The sequence below is a fragment of the Epinephelus moara genome, chromosome 23, assembly GCF_006386435.1.
Source record: "Epinephelus moara isolate mb chromosome 23, YSFRI_EMoa_1.0, whole genome shotgun sequence".
In the NCBI taxonomy this organism is placed as follows: domain Eukaryota; kingdom Metazoa; phylum Chordata; class Actinopteri; order Perciformes; family Serranidae; genus Epinephelus; species Epinephelus moara.
In genome coordinates this window covers 21,845,297-21,862,255 of record NC_065528.1, presented here as the reverse complement: position 1 = coordinate 21,862,255, position 16,959 = coordinate 21,845,297, and the positions used below count along the sequence as shown (strand labels likewise).

Genomic DNA, 16,959 nt, shown 5'->3' with positions numbered 1-16,959 from the left:
AGCGCTCTGATGCAGCAGCACATTAAAGAGCACTTCTCTTTAAGTTTTCTACTAAATATTATCAGAGGTAAATCAGTGACTTTGTATAGATTTTCAGCCAAACAAAGCACAAATTTTAAAGGAAGTATGTCCAACATTCACAGCAATACTATAGCAGCAAACCACTGTTTGCCATTTAAAGATATGTTGGGGTAATGGCGTCCTGAGTAGAGCATAAAGTCACGCCTCCTCTGTGTGTGTTATAATCCAAGCTATTCTGTTCATTGCTGTGGTAGACGGTCCAGTGGCGCATGCATGTTAGTGCCTGCACAGTGTGTATCCCATTGACTAGCTAATTGCTGCCGCTCTGCAATGCGCTTATGCGACAGTTACCGCTGATAACAATAACGCTGTCCCGAACATTACAAAATAAAATTCAAGGACTTTCAAGCACTATTTTTTTTTCATTTTCAAGGGCTTCCGTCGAAGAAAATAGGCTAATTCATTTTCAAATATATACATTTTTTGTTGAACAGAAATAAATTGCCTCCCTTTTCAGCAAAGGTAACTTATCATACTCTTGTTAAACCTAACTGTATGTAACTTCAACAAATCATTTGAATGTCACTGAACCATCTGAAAGAAGTTCTTGCTGGCATCATTTCCTTGCACTGAAGTTTCACTTTCAGTTTTCGGCAGAGCTATTACAGTAGCACACTGTTTAGAGAGAGGGAAACAGATCACAGTGATTGGTTGTCTCACTAGGTCATGTTAAGTTTAACATAGACCTTCAGGTTTTGCCAAGGTTTTAAGACTGAAGTAAAAATAAACTGCAAAAAAACTACAACTTCAAGGAGATGGAGCTTCTATCACCAGGGTAGAGCACAGGTGTGTTGCATACTGCCAATGATTAGGCTGAGATCGGTTACTTTTACCTGCCTGTCCATTGTTGCCTTATGTATGCTCTGCTGAAGGTCTAATAGACCGAAAGCTAAACAATGAAGTGAAACACTGCATCGATGCAATTGTGCGGAAATCTTTTTCTGCCAGTTTGGACTTCTTGATGTTTCTACCACCTTGCCAAGACAAAACTGGGCGGAGCGGTGGTTGTTCTGCATCCTCTACAAGTAAAAATAAAGTACAGTGTCAGGCGGGACATCAGCGGGGCGAGGTAGAAAAAGGAAGGGAGAGCGCACCATGCTGAAATAAAGCTGAGGGATTATTGATTCTGAATAATCTCATTACTGACTTGATGGACAAAACTTTGGTCAAAGTATTAATGTAAAACAGCAATATGTAGTTCATTTCTCAGGGACTTTCAAGCAGTTGTTAAAAAAGGGGCTATTTTTGGGGTGCCTCCTGGCTCAGTGCAGGTACCCCTTGTACAAAGGCAATGTCCTTGCCCTAGTGGCCGTGGGTTCAATTCTGACTCGTGTCCCTTTGCTGTATGTCGTCCCCTCTCTCCCCCATTACACCTCTGACTGTCCTGTCCCAAAAATCATCTTTAAAAAAATGAAAGGGCTCTTTTCAAGGTATTCCAGGACTCGGTTTCGTTGCCCTCAACATTAAAAGCACTTAAGGGCGTCCATTAGCTCAGTGGTTAGAGCAGGCATCCCATGTGCAAAGGCAATGTCCTGCCGCAGTGGCCGTGGATTCAATTCCAGCCTGTGGCCCTTTACTACACCTCATTCCCTCTCTATCCCTCTTTCATGCTTACGTCTGTCCCATCAAATAAAAGCCAAAAAATAATATTTAAAAAGAAATTAAGCACTTCAAGCAAACCTTTGTGCAAACCCTGAGGATGGCACTGTCACAAAACCATAACGCCCACCCTCCGTTTTCCTCCTAGGTTTACAACATTAGCCCTGTCACCACTGTTCATACGGTTATTTCCATTAGCTGCTAGCCATCAGCTAAGCCACCTCCATGTTAAGAGCCATATGCAGACAACCTCTGAATATGCACTAAATATCACATAGAGCTCCTTTAAAAGGTGGCAGTTTCAGTCTATTATAATGTTAAATACAATTATCTGGCTTAAAAGCTGAAGTGCATCCTGTTGCTTAAAAGAATATAAGTGTAAAACAACACAAACTTTTCTGTGTTGTTGTGCACTTGCATGAGAAGTAGTGCAAAAATAAGAATATCACACTGCATCAGTCTACACAGCATGAGGCTGAAAATGCTGACATCTGTAACTGTTTCACAAAGACATCTACACTACTGCCCCTCTTCATATAATCCTCAGATATCACAAACACACACTAGTTTCCCGTATTCTGGTATGGATTTGGTCGACCTAAAGCAACAGTGGCAGCGTTCCTGACAAGCTAGTGATGAGAGGCTGGTAAAGGGGTTTACACCACGTCACATTTTATCCATCACCTCGCAGGTCGATGGTTACCCAGGGGAGAGGCGGGGAGGGGAGAGGAGAGGAGAGGAGGGGAGAGGAAGACTATTGGGGCATGGCCTACATCCACTTCTCCAGTCCCAGTAGAGGTGGGAGGAGTGAGAGGCGAGACAGTCGGAAAGGAAGATGCGTCAGCAGGATTGACTTGTGGGGATTGGACCTGCTCTGCCTCTCCACTCTATCCATCACTCAGATAATAAGAAGTGAAGGAGAGTGGACGAGAGGAGGAGAGAAGTGTATGATGATGGGATTGATGGATAGATGTGTCCCGCAGAGAGTCGGTGCATTGCAGTATTAGGTGCCGACAAATGTCACAGGGACGAGTATGGAGGGGCAATGACAGGCCTGAGTAACCTTAGCCTGTCCAATATGTACTTAGCTTTAAAATGGTTCAAGCATTCGCAGGGTCAGCGTGACGTTTTCCATCACAACTGTCACTTCCACTTTTGACAAAAAGTTTTTGGACTTACATGGTCCTGACGCCATTTTAGAGGCTTTTGACACTGTCATGTAACTTTTCGAGCTATCTCAGACGATATTGGTGTTACAGAAAAAGGTCTTATTTTAACCACATAATCTGGAGAAGTGTCTTACACAAAGCATAGTGCAGGAGATGGCTTTCTATTCTCTAGAAAAAGAATAACAGCAGCAGCCTCCTTTGTGGCTCCTTTGGAGGAGAGCAAAAGAAAGAGAAAAGTCCTAGAGAGATCAAAAAGAGCACCAAGATTTAAAGGGTCAGTTCACCCCGAAATCCAAAATGCATATTTTACTTCTTACCTGTAGTGCTATTTATCATCTAGACAGTTTTGGTGTGAGTTGCCAAGTGTTGGAGATATCGGCTGTAGAGATGCTGCCTTCTCTCCAATATAATGGAACTAGACTTGACTCAGCTTGTGGTGCTCAAAGCGCCAAAAAATACATTTGAAAAACTCAACAGCAATGTCTCTTTCTAGAAATCATGACCCGGTTACTCACTGATATCTCCAACACTCTGCAACTCACACCAGAATACTCTATAATGATAGATAGCACTTTGGGAAAGGGGACACACATGTATTTTTTTAATGGTGGAGTGTCCCTTTAAGTGGGGGCATCGGCCTTGCGATGCCGTAGCAGTAAAAAGAAGAAAAAAAATGCACAAGGATACCGGCAAGAGAGGACAGGCATAGTCCCAGGGATCTTGATAATTCACTGACTGTCACTTCTCATGTCTTTTCATCCTTCTTCCCCTAAGTCTCGCCATACCTCTCCACACAAACTCACACTTTCAATTTCTCCCTCAGCCCCCTACCTTTCTTTCTGCCTCTTTCATACACCCTCCGGAGCTCACCACCAAATGTTCCCTCACTCTCCCCCTCCCACCACTGCCCACATCCAACCCTCTTTTATTGAGGGGGTTCAGAGAGATCTGAGAGCAGCTCACACAGATAATATAAATGTTTTATCCTTTCTCTAGCCTCTTCCTTCTGACTCAGGAAAAAATATACATACACATAGTTTCTTTTTGGCGCCGTCTTTATGGCGTGTGCAGTTTATCAAATTCATTCTGTAAGCAGATTTCCAAAGCAACACCTTTTATGTAACCCTCTGGCTAGCCATGAATTTTTCAGGGTCTTAAAAGTTCATGGTCTGGAGGGAGCAAACACAGACAAAAGACAAACTTTAGGAGGTATTAAACTTTTTTTTTTTTCATTCCTCGAGAAAAATATATCAACTGAAGGGAAGGGTGGGATGCAAGTCATCATCAAAACGCACACAGAGGGGAACAGATTTAAAGCTGATGTTTTGAGGCCACGGTTGCTTTACTACGTTAAAGCCGCAACTTGGACGGTATAATATGTCAGCTCATAGTTAAACTGTATCACCAAAATGTATCAAAGAGTCCATCTCGCTTGATTTGGACTAATGTGTGCTGACAACCTGGAGCGAGTGCACTCCTGTGTACTTGATATTAAGGACACTTCTCTTCCCTTGAGATTCGGGCCAATAACCTCCAAAGCTAATATCTCCAGTTCTTGGCTTTTGGGGGTCGTTCTGTGCTGCTGCTACAGCATACGCCAGCGATTTGGCCCTAATTTGACTGGGGAGTGCTTCAAGGTTGCTGTTAAGCATTCCTCCTAGTACCTTAAGTGAAGGGATTTTTATTTTTATTTTTTTATTCAGTGGTGGGGGTGCAAATGTGAAAATAAGAGGTGTCAGGAGGATATAATTCGTTAGAAGCCTCAAAGTGGCTCTGCTTCTGCTGCAGTGCTGGGAGAAAATTGGAAATGCCGCAGTAGACATCGAGTGGTGGGAGCGGGGGAAACAAGCGGCCTCCCCTCAGCACCGCAGCCAAGTCTTTTTTCGTGCTGGGTAACGTCTGCTTGTCACGCTGAAAGTTTTATACCGTCCTGCTTTTTCTCTGTACTTCAAAGATGTGAGGACTTTCAATGGAAGCAAGATGATTCAAATTGAAAGACATTAATGTTAGCTGGACGAAGAGAAAGTGCCAATTAGACGCGACACCTTCACCGATGGGACACAGCTTGTTAAAAAAAAGAAAAAAGAAAAGAAAAAGCCACTTCAGGACCTCACCTTGGCCACAAATTGCCTGTCCTTCTGGTCCAAGTTGGCTGTGGGTGCCACATAGTCCTTCCAGATGCGGACCTTGCGCTCTTTAGCAGATCTGGCCAAAGGGAAAAAAAAAAATCACATAATTATCATCAGTGGTAGTCCTCAACCATCAGCCAGAAATACATGGGACATAAAGGGCTTAATCAAGTGAATAACAATTATCCATTTGGCTGGAAAAAGCTACAAAAGCTCATTAAAGTGCAAAAATTCCAGCATGATTAGCCCATAGTCATTGCTGCCATGATTATAGGGAATGAATATCATTGCTGCAGAATAGACTGGAACTGTTCATCTCAAGTAGTGGTGGCATACATTAGCATACCATCTCATTTGCACAATTAATTACACACATCAATTATACAATTATTCTGCATGTGCTTTCTTTATTAATGTTTTGTATCACATCAGTAATTTCCAGAACCAGAGATATTGTAAATTCCTATACTTTTCTCTGTCAGCTGAGAAAGAGCTGAATTTAATAATGTTGAATAAAATGCTTAATTTGCTTATAAGAAATCTGCATGGGGATTTTACGTAATTTCTAAATGTGAGTACTCGACAAAAAAAATAAAAAAATAAAGGTAACATAAGAAGGGTCAGACATGAACACCAAAGCAAAAATACAGGTTAGCTATGATACACAAGTTTAATGTTAAATATCTTGCACTGGACGTTCAATTATTTTGTCAAAATACTTTCAAATATCACTCTTATTCCCAGTCGCCATTCTGCCTGGAGCATTAGATCGAGTGATGTCGGACTGAAAATGCTGAAGGTTCTGTGACTGTGGACATCTATCAATTCTGCTACCGAGATCTGTGCAGATATTCACATCCGAATGTTAACTTTTACTATTGAACAGTGTCAATCTATGTTTATATTTAGAGATGTCCTGATCCGAGCTCAAAGATCAGCTGGTATTTTAACTCCTGCAGCCTTAATGCACAGCAACGTAAAGAGTGCAGCAGCTGTAGTCAACTCTTCATCTCTCCTGCATTCTGCTGAGCTCCCCTGTGAGCACAGCAAAACACCACACGCCATAAACGACAGCAAAATTCAGTATGAGTCTGTTTATTTATGTCATCTACCGAAGTTACAAGGACTCGTTTCATTTCAGCTCAGTGTGAGTCTCTTGTGTGTGTGTCTGTAAGTATGGTGCATGGTGTTTCACCGCCATACACAGACGAAAGACAGACAGCGGTGCAAAGCGTACGACAACCACAGTCAGCACACAGCTGCAAGTGCAAGAAAAGCCTCTCAAGCAAAAAGCCAGTAAAAGTAACATATTAATGTAGCCTAATCCTTGCAAAAGATGAGCAGACAAGAAAAATGAACACTGAATAGGATACAGTTCATTCAGCTACCCAGACAAGGCTGCACCGAAGCAACAATCACTAGAATTGAGGGAGAGATGAATTCCGTCTAGACAGCGACAAGACCAAAGAGTTTACAGACAGGGTTTGTTATTAAAATATTAAAAAAGAAATTAAGGAACAGCTTGGATGCAGGGATTTTTTTTTTCTGAATGTATTGCAGATACTCAAATGTCAAGCACAGGCTATACATCGGATTGATTTTAATCATTTGAATGTACTTGAAGTGTGCACTGTTCAGCTCTATCATCTAGGAAAATAGTATTGAATCTGGAGTCAGTATCAGCAGAGAACATCCTATTTAATAAACAAAAGGTTACAACCGAACTCAGACGGCGGGCAACAGCGGGATGAATATGCAACACACTTCCACGTGGTAATTGATGCAATGACTGTGTGAATGTATGCATATGGAGGTAGCACTACCAAGAGTGCAATCTTAGCAGCGCTACAGAAACAGAGAGGGAAAGAGTTCTGATTTCTGTGTGTCAGCTGCGTACCGTTCAGCAGCTCTGAGTTTCTCGGCTCCCTGGGTGTACACAGCCATGGACCAGTCCACACAGCGGGCGAAGCCTTCCTTCAGTAGGAGCTCTGTGATGTTACCATTCTGACACAAAGAACAATTCATGATGAGACAGAGAGCTTGAATTTAAATGACACTTCCACCACTGGATGCTGACTCCTGTGTCTTACCGGGTGAAGGATGGTGCCCAGGATGATCTGGTTGGGGCAGCTCTCCAGGATGATCTGAACATCTCTCTGCAGAAGACGCGACTCAGTGAAGAATTTGGCCTCTGCTGCGAACGCCTCTGGTGTCTCTGTGCCATCCGCTTCCCTCTTGAATGTTGGACACTGGTGAGGAGGAAAACTCAAATTAATACGTGGTTTTGCAAGCAATGGGAAACGTCTTAAAATGTATCCGCACACATTTTGTGCACTTAAATTCCCAGCAGTCGACCAGTGCCTCAAGGAGGTTTTTTGAGCACACAGTCTTTTGATATCATCTGTTTTCTCTGTGTAGTACTGTTATCCACTTTTAACCGATGTCACCTTGCTGTACATGCTATCTGTATTCTCTCCTTTGAACGTGGCAAAACACCAGACGGATATAAACACAACAGACACAATGAGCAGACGAGCCTTTGAACAACGAGACAAAGAACACCTTGAAATGGATGTAATATCTCCAAGTGGGAGATGAAAAAGATTAGTTATCTTGAGTGGCCCATTGGCAAATCTGGGCTTGGTGAAAGAGACTGATGGGGAAATTTAGGGAAGCGGATATGACACTGGTGAAACAAACACAGACTCAGAAGAGAGGCAAAGATGAGTCACTACTCAGGTCTTTTTTTTTATATATTCCTAATAAGACTGCAATGTCAACTTGAAAATATAAATAAAGTGAAGTGAGACAGGGATGTGGAGAAAACTGTCAAACCACGGACATTTTATTTACTGTAGTCCCCCAACAAAAACAACTGGAGCCTCATTACAGAGACTTCCTAAGTAGGGTTGCAAAGGTGTGAGATTTTCTCGATATGATAACCAGAAAATACCACAGTCTCACAGTATTATACAATTCTTATCATTATTAATATCAGTCACAAAAACTCTTTAAGATAGGGAAACAGTTTTTGATGTAACAAATGATAATTGAAACCATCTTTTTTTAATAGAAATATGAGTAAATGTCAAGGAGGAGAGGAGAAGCGCATGCGCAGGTGAGATTCTCCATCCGCTTGCTTTTGTTTTTCCATACAAATGTACACGGTATGATAACCGTCAATTTTCAACCCTATTCTTAGGTCTAAAATATATCTCAGTTTAGGATGACATTTAAGACATTTGGTATTACTGCAACATCTTTCCTAATTGCATTTCGGAAGAAGGAATCCTATCTTATCTTAGGATACAAATTTTGCCATTAAAGATCCGTCCCAACTTGGAGATTCCTGAGATTAGGGATACGTTAGGATGGCATTAACCCTGTCCTACAGTCAAAGTAACAGCCACAATGGCAGCAGAATGAATACAGGCAACAACATGAACACCGAAATATTATGACTGAAAGTAATTTTTATGTAATGAGACATTAGTGGTGGTTACCTTCACTCCAGACAGCATGACGGTGACCAGGTAGTGATCGGGGAGCAGCAAGGCACGAACAACACTGCCGTCACGCACATGCTCAATGATGGCTGAAGGGGAGGAAGAAGAACAGAGTGTTAGTGTTTGGGGGAGAGGAGACTGTGTCAAGTTAGGATGACCATACAGACATCAAGCTCATGGTTAGACTTGCTTATTTAGGGCCTTGACAGAGATTAAACTACCTTACAGGTGCTATATTTTGTGCTGCAGGGTGGGGACTGAGTGATTACATTGACACGCACATACCTACTTTGAAACATTGTAAAGGACTGGATATCAATAGGTTTTCTCCACTTTTCACAGACTAGACTGAACACTGAACTTTTCTGTCTGCCACTGTTTGAAAACACTGAAAAAAATCCTATTTGACACAAAGAAGCATAACTGTACAAGCGGCTCCGGCCGTTCTGCTTTCAATATTTTAATGTGATAAACAACAAGTTAGGGCACCTCAATGGGAGTTTGCATGGCTGCATGTAGACAGGAAGCTAGATACTAATCACTGTCAAATAATTAAAATAAATAAACGGTAGATTGATCACACAGGAAGGTTAGAATAAGGAGGTGAGTCTGTGGTTGCCTGGCACCGATAAAAAGGCAACCTGCAAAACGCTTTCTGTGTGATCAAAGCCTGATTCAGCACCATGGGGGGAAACAAACATCTGATACTTTAAGGAAAGCTGCCCCAAGGCTGGTCGGGCCATACCAATTAAAATCAGAATTTATTCTAATTTTCTTCATCCTGGTACAACTGTCATAGCAAGTATTCTCTTTTCAACAATGCCATGCATGACACTCATTGAACTCCAAACGTTAACACCTGTGATCTGTCGAAATACAACAAGTTTAAAGGATCTCTCTCTCTGGTCCTTCTCACAGAGGAGAGAGTCATGGCCTCCTTGGCAGACTGTGTACACTTAAAGTGATGCTCCAACCAAGATCTTTATCAAACACTCACCACTGTGGGTTTTAAAGGTGGGAGGGAAAAGGTTTGCAGGTTCCTTCCTCACAACATCAAAAGGCCGTGGTCAGTCTGAATGAATTCACATGACCGCCGCCTGTGTGTTTTTTAAACTATTTCTATTTCTGGATGTTTTTCAGAAGCGGGCTGCAGCCATTGCTCTCCGGCAGGAGGGAATCTACATGTTTATATCGCTTGTTTTTACCACTACCTTTCATGCCTACAGTGGCGAGTACTTGATATGAAAAGACTTGGGGAGTATCACTTTAAGGGTTTTATTTATGCCATACGCAACATATCAAGGCTTGAGGCACAGGCAATTTATTTGAAAAGCTTTTGAGGTATTACATTGTATTTCTCTCCAAAATCATATCACTCAACTGTTGCTCCTGACCTCTAAAGTACTTTAAGAAATTGGACAGGATGTGAGTCACTTGTGTGAAAGGCATTTCACGCCTAAATGGCATTTTGATAATGGTTCTCTCAGTCTCTATACGCCTTCCTTCTGTGCATACCTCGTGTGCGTCTATACGTGCATGTGCGAGTGTGTCTGTATAAGCAGATGAGAGAGAAATTGGTATTCTGGTTTTCAACCACAGCAACTCGATGCACATTTAAAGAGCTTCAGCTGGATCGCTTCCTCCAATTTCCCAACAACCCTGACCGTCTCTCATGGATGGCGAGAACAAGAAATAAAAGAATGAAAAAGCCGTCCCCTGTTCATTTCCCCATTCAATTAAAGGGTAGTGAAATGAGCTGAGCCGCTGTTAACGGCAGTCGCCTGGAAATGAATCGAGTGGCACATTATACCTCGGGTAGGGTCAGAGATGAGAGGCTGGAGGAATGAGCCGGTGAGGGGTGATACAATGTGTGCCATTACATGCCCTGAAGTGGATATTTAGAAGAGAATATCTTCAACCAGCCTGCAAATGTGGCTTTTATGGGAAAATAGAGGCTTATGTAATATTGTGCGCTTTTATATGCCATGTGTCTTTGTTTCCTCGGCCAAGCTTTCTCAGAGTGAGTGTTGTCGGCGCGGGTGTTTGAGAGACCCTCCAAAACTCATTACCGTTGATAGGCTTCTGGTGCAAGGAGTCAACAAAGTTGCGGGGATTCTCTATGGTGTACTTGATGTCGCGGATGGTGTGTGTGCCGCCGCCCTCGCTCCACTGGCCCTTCTTGGAAGCCTTGGACTGGTCCTCCAATTCACAGAGTCTGGCCTGGTCTGGACTGATGACAAACACACAAGAGAAAGTTTAAGACACAATGAAAAGAACACCCACAAAACGCGTTTCAAACTCTGGAAGTGATAAAATCATTATGTTGCTTTCTGTGTGTGTAGTTAGCTGTTCAGCCTTAATCAACAGGATTGTTTGACTTTAATTCATCTGACGTTTTCACCATTTTTCAACTAATGAATCCAAAAAAGTTGGCACAAACTTTCTCCTTTAGTAGAGCTTGCATGAAGCCACAGTGTGAAGGCTGAACACCTTAAGATGGACAGTTCAGTTCATCTGATTTAATATCAACAGGCTGGAAGTTTAAAAATGAGTTTTACTGCGTATAAAAACAAAATAAAATCTTCAAAGCAACTCACTTCAAGGATTTTGTTAAAGGGATGCTTCAGTATTTTTGACCCTGGACTCTATTTTCCCATGTTTTTGTGTTTAAGTGTCTAATGGGAACAACCGTTTTTGAAAACTGGTCCAGTATTGAGAGAGACTGTTGCAGATGTAGCGGCAGAACAGGCTGCATAGTAATCTCTACAGGCAATAGCGCACCAACAATTCAAATCAACTGAAAGTGCCTGTTTTTGCCACTGACAGGCTCAGATTGTCATTATAAACGACCCTACAGAGAAATAAAACGTTTTTCTTTACCTTTCGCTGATGTAGGTTGTTTGTTAGTGTGTGTAACCACGTCTCACTCAAAGAGAGGTCTCATTATGACTTTCCTACACTGTCGAAACCAGCTAAATATTCAGCAATGACACTGTTCTGTACTCCAACACAAAAAATCTTCACAGCACTCCTCTCTCCAACTCTCACTAACGTTTCCACCATTCTTTTTCCTGCAACGAATCACCTCTCACGAGATTTCAGAAAGAGATTTCCCCTTTAGCGAGACTTAAAAATACACAATACAAATAGAAATAGACCAGCGAATGGTGAAGGAAAACATTTCATTTCGCTGCAGGATCCTTTCTGTAAAGTTGTCCAACAAACTAAAAATAATCTGAGCCTGTCAGTGGTCGCCTAGTAAGACCATCCTAATGACGTGAGCTCAACATTCTGTATCAGACTGGACTCGGTGCCGCCAACACACTTTCCAGGAATTAAATCCAATCAGGGTCAATCAGAGATCCGCACCGAAGCTTAATTCTACTGGCTCCGTTGGTGATGAAGAAGATGTTCCCCAGTGTTATAGGTAGGCTGATTGGCTAAAGGAGTCAGTCAGTCAAGGGGAGTACTCCCACCCACTGAAAGTATTTTGGGCGGCATCAAGTCCAGACTGATACAGGCAGCGAAACAGAATGTTGGATGGTCTTACCAGGCTTCATCAGTGGCCAACACAAGAACTTTAAATGGACAAACCGTAAACTGACAGTGTTCAGTTGCCCACAGGGATTACACTGCAGCCTGCCTCTCTCAGTATGGACACATTTCAAAAGGTACTGTCTACATAAAACACAAGAGGAATAAAAAAAATAACGTATCATAAAATGTCATCTAGTAAAAGGTAAAATAAGGAAGGCCGAAGCTAAAATCAAGATAATAAATGGGTATTAAAATCAATGAGATAGCATTAACAGACAGCTCAGATAAAGTCAGGATATGCTTTCCGATAGATGTTTTTAGGAGAGACTTAAACGAAGACAGTGACTCAGACAGCCTTATACCCTCGGGCAGGTCGTTCCCGAGCCTCAGGGCCCTGACTGCAAAAGCTCTGACCCCTTTGGTCCTCAGCCTGGACTTTGGGACAAGCAGAAGACCTCTGCCCAAGTTTCTCAAACTACACAGAGGTTCATGAGGGCGGAACAGGTCTAAAATGTAAACTGGAGCCAGGCCATAAGATTTTAAAGTCAATCCTAAAAACAAACAGCCAATGTGAAGAGGCTAAAACTGGTGTGATGTGGTACACTCGTCACTTAGACACAAAAACATGTGAAAAAAGGGTCCAGGTTGAAAAATACCTTAGTTTCCCTTGAAGGAGAATGAAACCTGGTCTGCTACTGAAACCTGCAGCTGAATAAAGCTGAAACTGAGACTTCCACAGATGGCTTCTTTCAAGCTTTGAAAAAACAAAAAACGCTGTAAAACACTGCTGCTCTAGTAGCTCCAGTTAAAATATTGCTATTAACTAGGTGACAAACACATCTAAAAAAGATCAGAGGGTCTTTGAGTGCTGTAAAACCCCTCTGAAATATATAGCTCCGCTTGTTAATTTCACACCAGTCGGAAACGGATAGCCGACACAGCTAACGAGCAGAAAGTTTTGATTGTAGTCGCACCCCTTGTTAACTTTAACATGTCCTAATTGCTCTGATCCGGGTTGTGTTAAAACACGGGCTTGTCCCAACAGGCAAATATTAGCAATACAAGAACAATTAAGTTGTACCCGGCACACCTTTAACTTCTATCAGGTCGGCTTTGTTACAATTCATCAAGCTGTACAGTTGTTGCTTTTCAGTGCGGCAGATCTGTCATCCGCTGTTAGCGTCGACATGTACTACAAGTGCTCATTAAAAGAACAGGACTGCGTGTGTATGGGTGTGGCGAGGCTGCGGCTCTGTCGAATTAAGTGCAGTCCCTGACAAACTGCACTGTTTCAGTGGCAACCAGCTGATGACCAGATTATAACGGCTTAAAAAAAAAAAAAAAACGTATCCAAGCATTTTGTGAAGAGACAATAACAGTGTTTGACAGCTCCTTCAAACGCTACCACGCAGCTGGCTACAAACGCCACAATTAATTCCATGCTGGCTCTCCAAATTGTGCAGCCTAATGCTTTCTGAGGGCCCTTGTACAACTTTAATTATTCATTACTTCAAATGGCCAACAGGCTTTTGTTTTTCCTAGAAGCAAAGGCTGCCCGATTGATATGGGAGTAGTGATGGTGACTGGAGCTTTTAAAAAAAGAAAAAAAAAAAATTGAGCAGCGCGCAAACTCAGTGTTTCACATCTTGCTGCCTGAAAGACACTGTCTGCTTTCGAGAGGCAACAGAGTGGGTCTCAATTAAAATGCCACACACATCAACACGTATGTAGCCTGTTCTCCAGCTGCGTGCTCCTAATTGGGCTTTTGGACTCCTGCCCAAAAGCCGTCTACTTCTCTTTACACTGATTTCACTGCTAAACTTCAAATTGAATCGAAGCAGTTTCTTGCTTACTGGGCAACAACGGCGAAACTTTCTGTAAGAAGTCGATTGCGTCTAAGCTACTTAGACTTTAAGCAGAAACAGAGCTGCAAAGATAGTGCTAAGGAAACTAATGCAATCAAGGGAGGCAGACATTTGGAATAAATGGAAAGCAACTCTCAAGCAGAGACTGGTTAGGATATAGAAATAACTTTATGTGTGGAGGCAGATGATAGTGAACTTATCCGCGTCTCTGAAATAGGCCGGTTTCTTTTTAGGTCAGCAACTCCTTCCAGCCAACACACTGCTTGATATCAAAACGGATATTGATGGATAAGAAAGTGCAACGCTGAGAGAGGCTACTGGAGGAACAAGGGCCAAGACAAAAAAAAAAAAAGATTCAATTCCCTTATATTTGAACACACTGTAGGCTACATCTTTCATCTCCATGTGGCTCCCTTGTGCAACCAAAAATACTTTAAAACAGATATAAAATGTTGAACCTCAGCAAGCCGTTTATACACCTCCCTGTTGTCTTTGTGCAGTTTGAAGACGGTGTAGGAAGTCATGATCCCCAGTGTGCCTGACTGGAGGGGTTCCACTCCTATTGAGCAGCGAGGCCCAAATGAGCACAGTTTAACCCCCCCAGACGTTCACATCCCTCAACCGGCGCTCCTCTGGGGCTCCGGTTAAAAAGGAAGTAATGGGGGATTATAAAGCACAGTTGCTCCCTTCTGCTCTGATGGGTGGGCGTTATATATAAACCAATCAGTCAAACCCCCCGTCTGTGCCTGTGGTTTTAAATTTTTCAACAGGAAAGTGTGTTGCGATGGGATCTGACCAATTTCCAGCCACCTCGGTGTATGGATGAAGCATTTCTTTAAGAGAAAAGCTGTCCGACTGAGACGTGAGTGGAGGAGATTGATGAACATGTCCGCACCAATCACCGTATGGCTCGGCACCAAGGACGGCTTTTCTTTATGTCACATCAAGTGAGAGTGAAACTCAGTCAAATGATGACGCCTCAAACAGCAAAGCCCCCAAAAAACTCATCTGTGTGATTTGAATAAATATAAATCTGTCTGACACTGACAGCTGCAATATGTAGCAAGAAGCTAAAGCTGACAGAAAAAAATACATATCTCATGATATATTAATGGAAAACTTTAAACTTGGAGACTGGGATATTTTTATGTTGCACAAATCAGCAAGATTTAAGACTGCGAGTAATGAATTATATCTCTGTAGATAAAAAAAGTCAGGGCTGTGACTTTGTAGGGCAAAAAAAGCTCCATACAGTGTGACTAATAAGTAGAAGGAAAAACATGTGGTAGTACAAATGTTTAAGGAGAAAGTTTTGCTGGAAGAATCTAACATCATCCTTCATAACACCCAAGACTTAACCACTAAACAACCATGCTGGAGGTTCAGTGATGAGCTGGGAGTTGCACTAAAACAAAGCCTTTCTGGGATAGTGTAACGGCAACCATGGAGGACATTATGAGACGTGCCATTACAAACAACAGTATTGTGATGCCGTTAACACTGAGGAGTACCAGACCCCAAAAAAGCTATAGCAAGACATCGGTGTAAAGCTGATCCTTCAGTGACTATGTTTACATGCACCTTAATATTCCACTATCATTCAGAAAATGACAATAATCTGAATTTAATATGGGTCGTATAAATGGCATATTCCGTTTTCCTAGATTTCCGATTAAGGCGTGGAATATGTTGGTATTATTCAGGTTTTATTTGCATTCTTTGGGCATATATACAGCGCAAGCAGAATACGCAGTTCTCTTTGGGCTTTTGCCGCCGTTTCCAACACACAGCCTCCTGCCTGTTTACACTCAGCTCTGTGACTAGCTCGGGCTGGGCGATATGTCCTGAAAGTATATCACGATATTTTTAGGCTACATCTTGATACACAATATATATCTTGATATTTTTAGATCTTGCATTAGCACTTCATCAGTGCTAGGACTGGGAGACAAGATCAAAAATAACATTTCTGACCAAAGACCATCTCTGAATCAGAAAATATTAACACATTGAGATTTTTAATTAATAATCATCAATAATGTGGACATAATGACTAAGTGGGGTAATGGGAAGCATTAAAACAAATATAGAAGTATGGTAAGCTGACCCATTTACATAAATTTGCTGTAATTCAGCCTTTAAAATGAGGGGAAAGCATCAATTATCATGACACAATATCAAAAATCTGCGACCATATATAGTCTCATACATCGATATCAATATAATCTCTTCATATTGCCCAGCCTTACAACTAACAAACTGTGTTCAAAGCTGTGTGGTAGAGATGCATGCCCCAAAAAAAACACCCCACATTTCTGGTCAGGAGGAGACACACACCTACTTTTAAACATCATAAAAGACTAGTATATCAACAGGTTTTTGGATATGTGCACATATCGCAATGCTGACCTTTTCAAGAAGGTGGTTAAAGATATGAAAGACGGGGGCTGTGTTCACACAGCTAAAAACGTTAATGCAAAGAAGCAAGATGGCACAAGCAGCTCCAGCTGTTTCAATTTTCCATATTTTAACATGATAAATGACATGTTAGGGCACGATAATCAGAGTATCTATGGCTGCATGTTAATGGGAATATTAGTGAAACATGCATTTTCATTAGCCATATAAACAGCTTAGTGTAAATATTGTCTTTCTCAGAGTAAGGGCAAAACCTGTCTTATTTTGTGCATTGAAACGTAGTCGTTGAAATAACAATGGCGTCATATTGTTCGGGAGTTTTAGTGAAATGGGTGGGGCAGTTTCTATTTAAGCTTAAAGGGACAGTTCGACATTTTGGCAAATTCGCCTATTGCCGTAATCCCTATAGTCATATGAGTAGGTACATTACCTTTAATTGTTAGTGCGTGCTGTTCTGAGATCGGTGGGGCAGAGCTGCCTGCTGAAATGGAGGTGAACGGTACAGGTCCCTCTCTCCCTCAAAACTAATCAAATACACCATCAAATGATTCCAAAACGCTCTAGTGGACAACTTGTAGCTTACACATTCACCATGCTATGAAATAATAATGTAATATTACGAGACAGAGTTGTTTTGAAGCCAAATGCAGAGCCG

The 16,959-nt window shown here is 41.9% G+C and overlaps 1 protein-coding gene across 1 annotated transcript in view; it reads right to left on the bottom strand.

Annotated features, from left to right (window-relative positions):
• snd1 (staphylococcal nuclease and tudor domain containing 1) overlaps window positions 1–16,959 on the bottom strand; it is a 269,267-nt gene that overhangs the window by 242,967 nt on the left and 9,341 nt on the right. The window contains exons 5-9 of the mRNA XM_050036651.1: window positions 10,554–10,714; window positions 8,482–8,573; window positions 7,069–7,227; window positions 6,876–6,982; window positions 4,964–5,054 (exon numbers count right to left, since the gene is read on the bottom strand). Coding sequence (XP_049892608.1) covers window positions 4,964–5,054; window positions 6,876–6,982; window positions 7,069–7,227; window positions 8,482–8,573; window positions 10,554–10,714 — 610 coding nt within the window. The remainder of the gene's footprint in view (window positions 1–4,963; window positions 5,055–6,875; window positions 6,983–7,068; window positions 7,228–8,481; window positions 8,574–10,553; window positions 10,715–16,959) is intronic.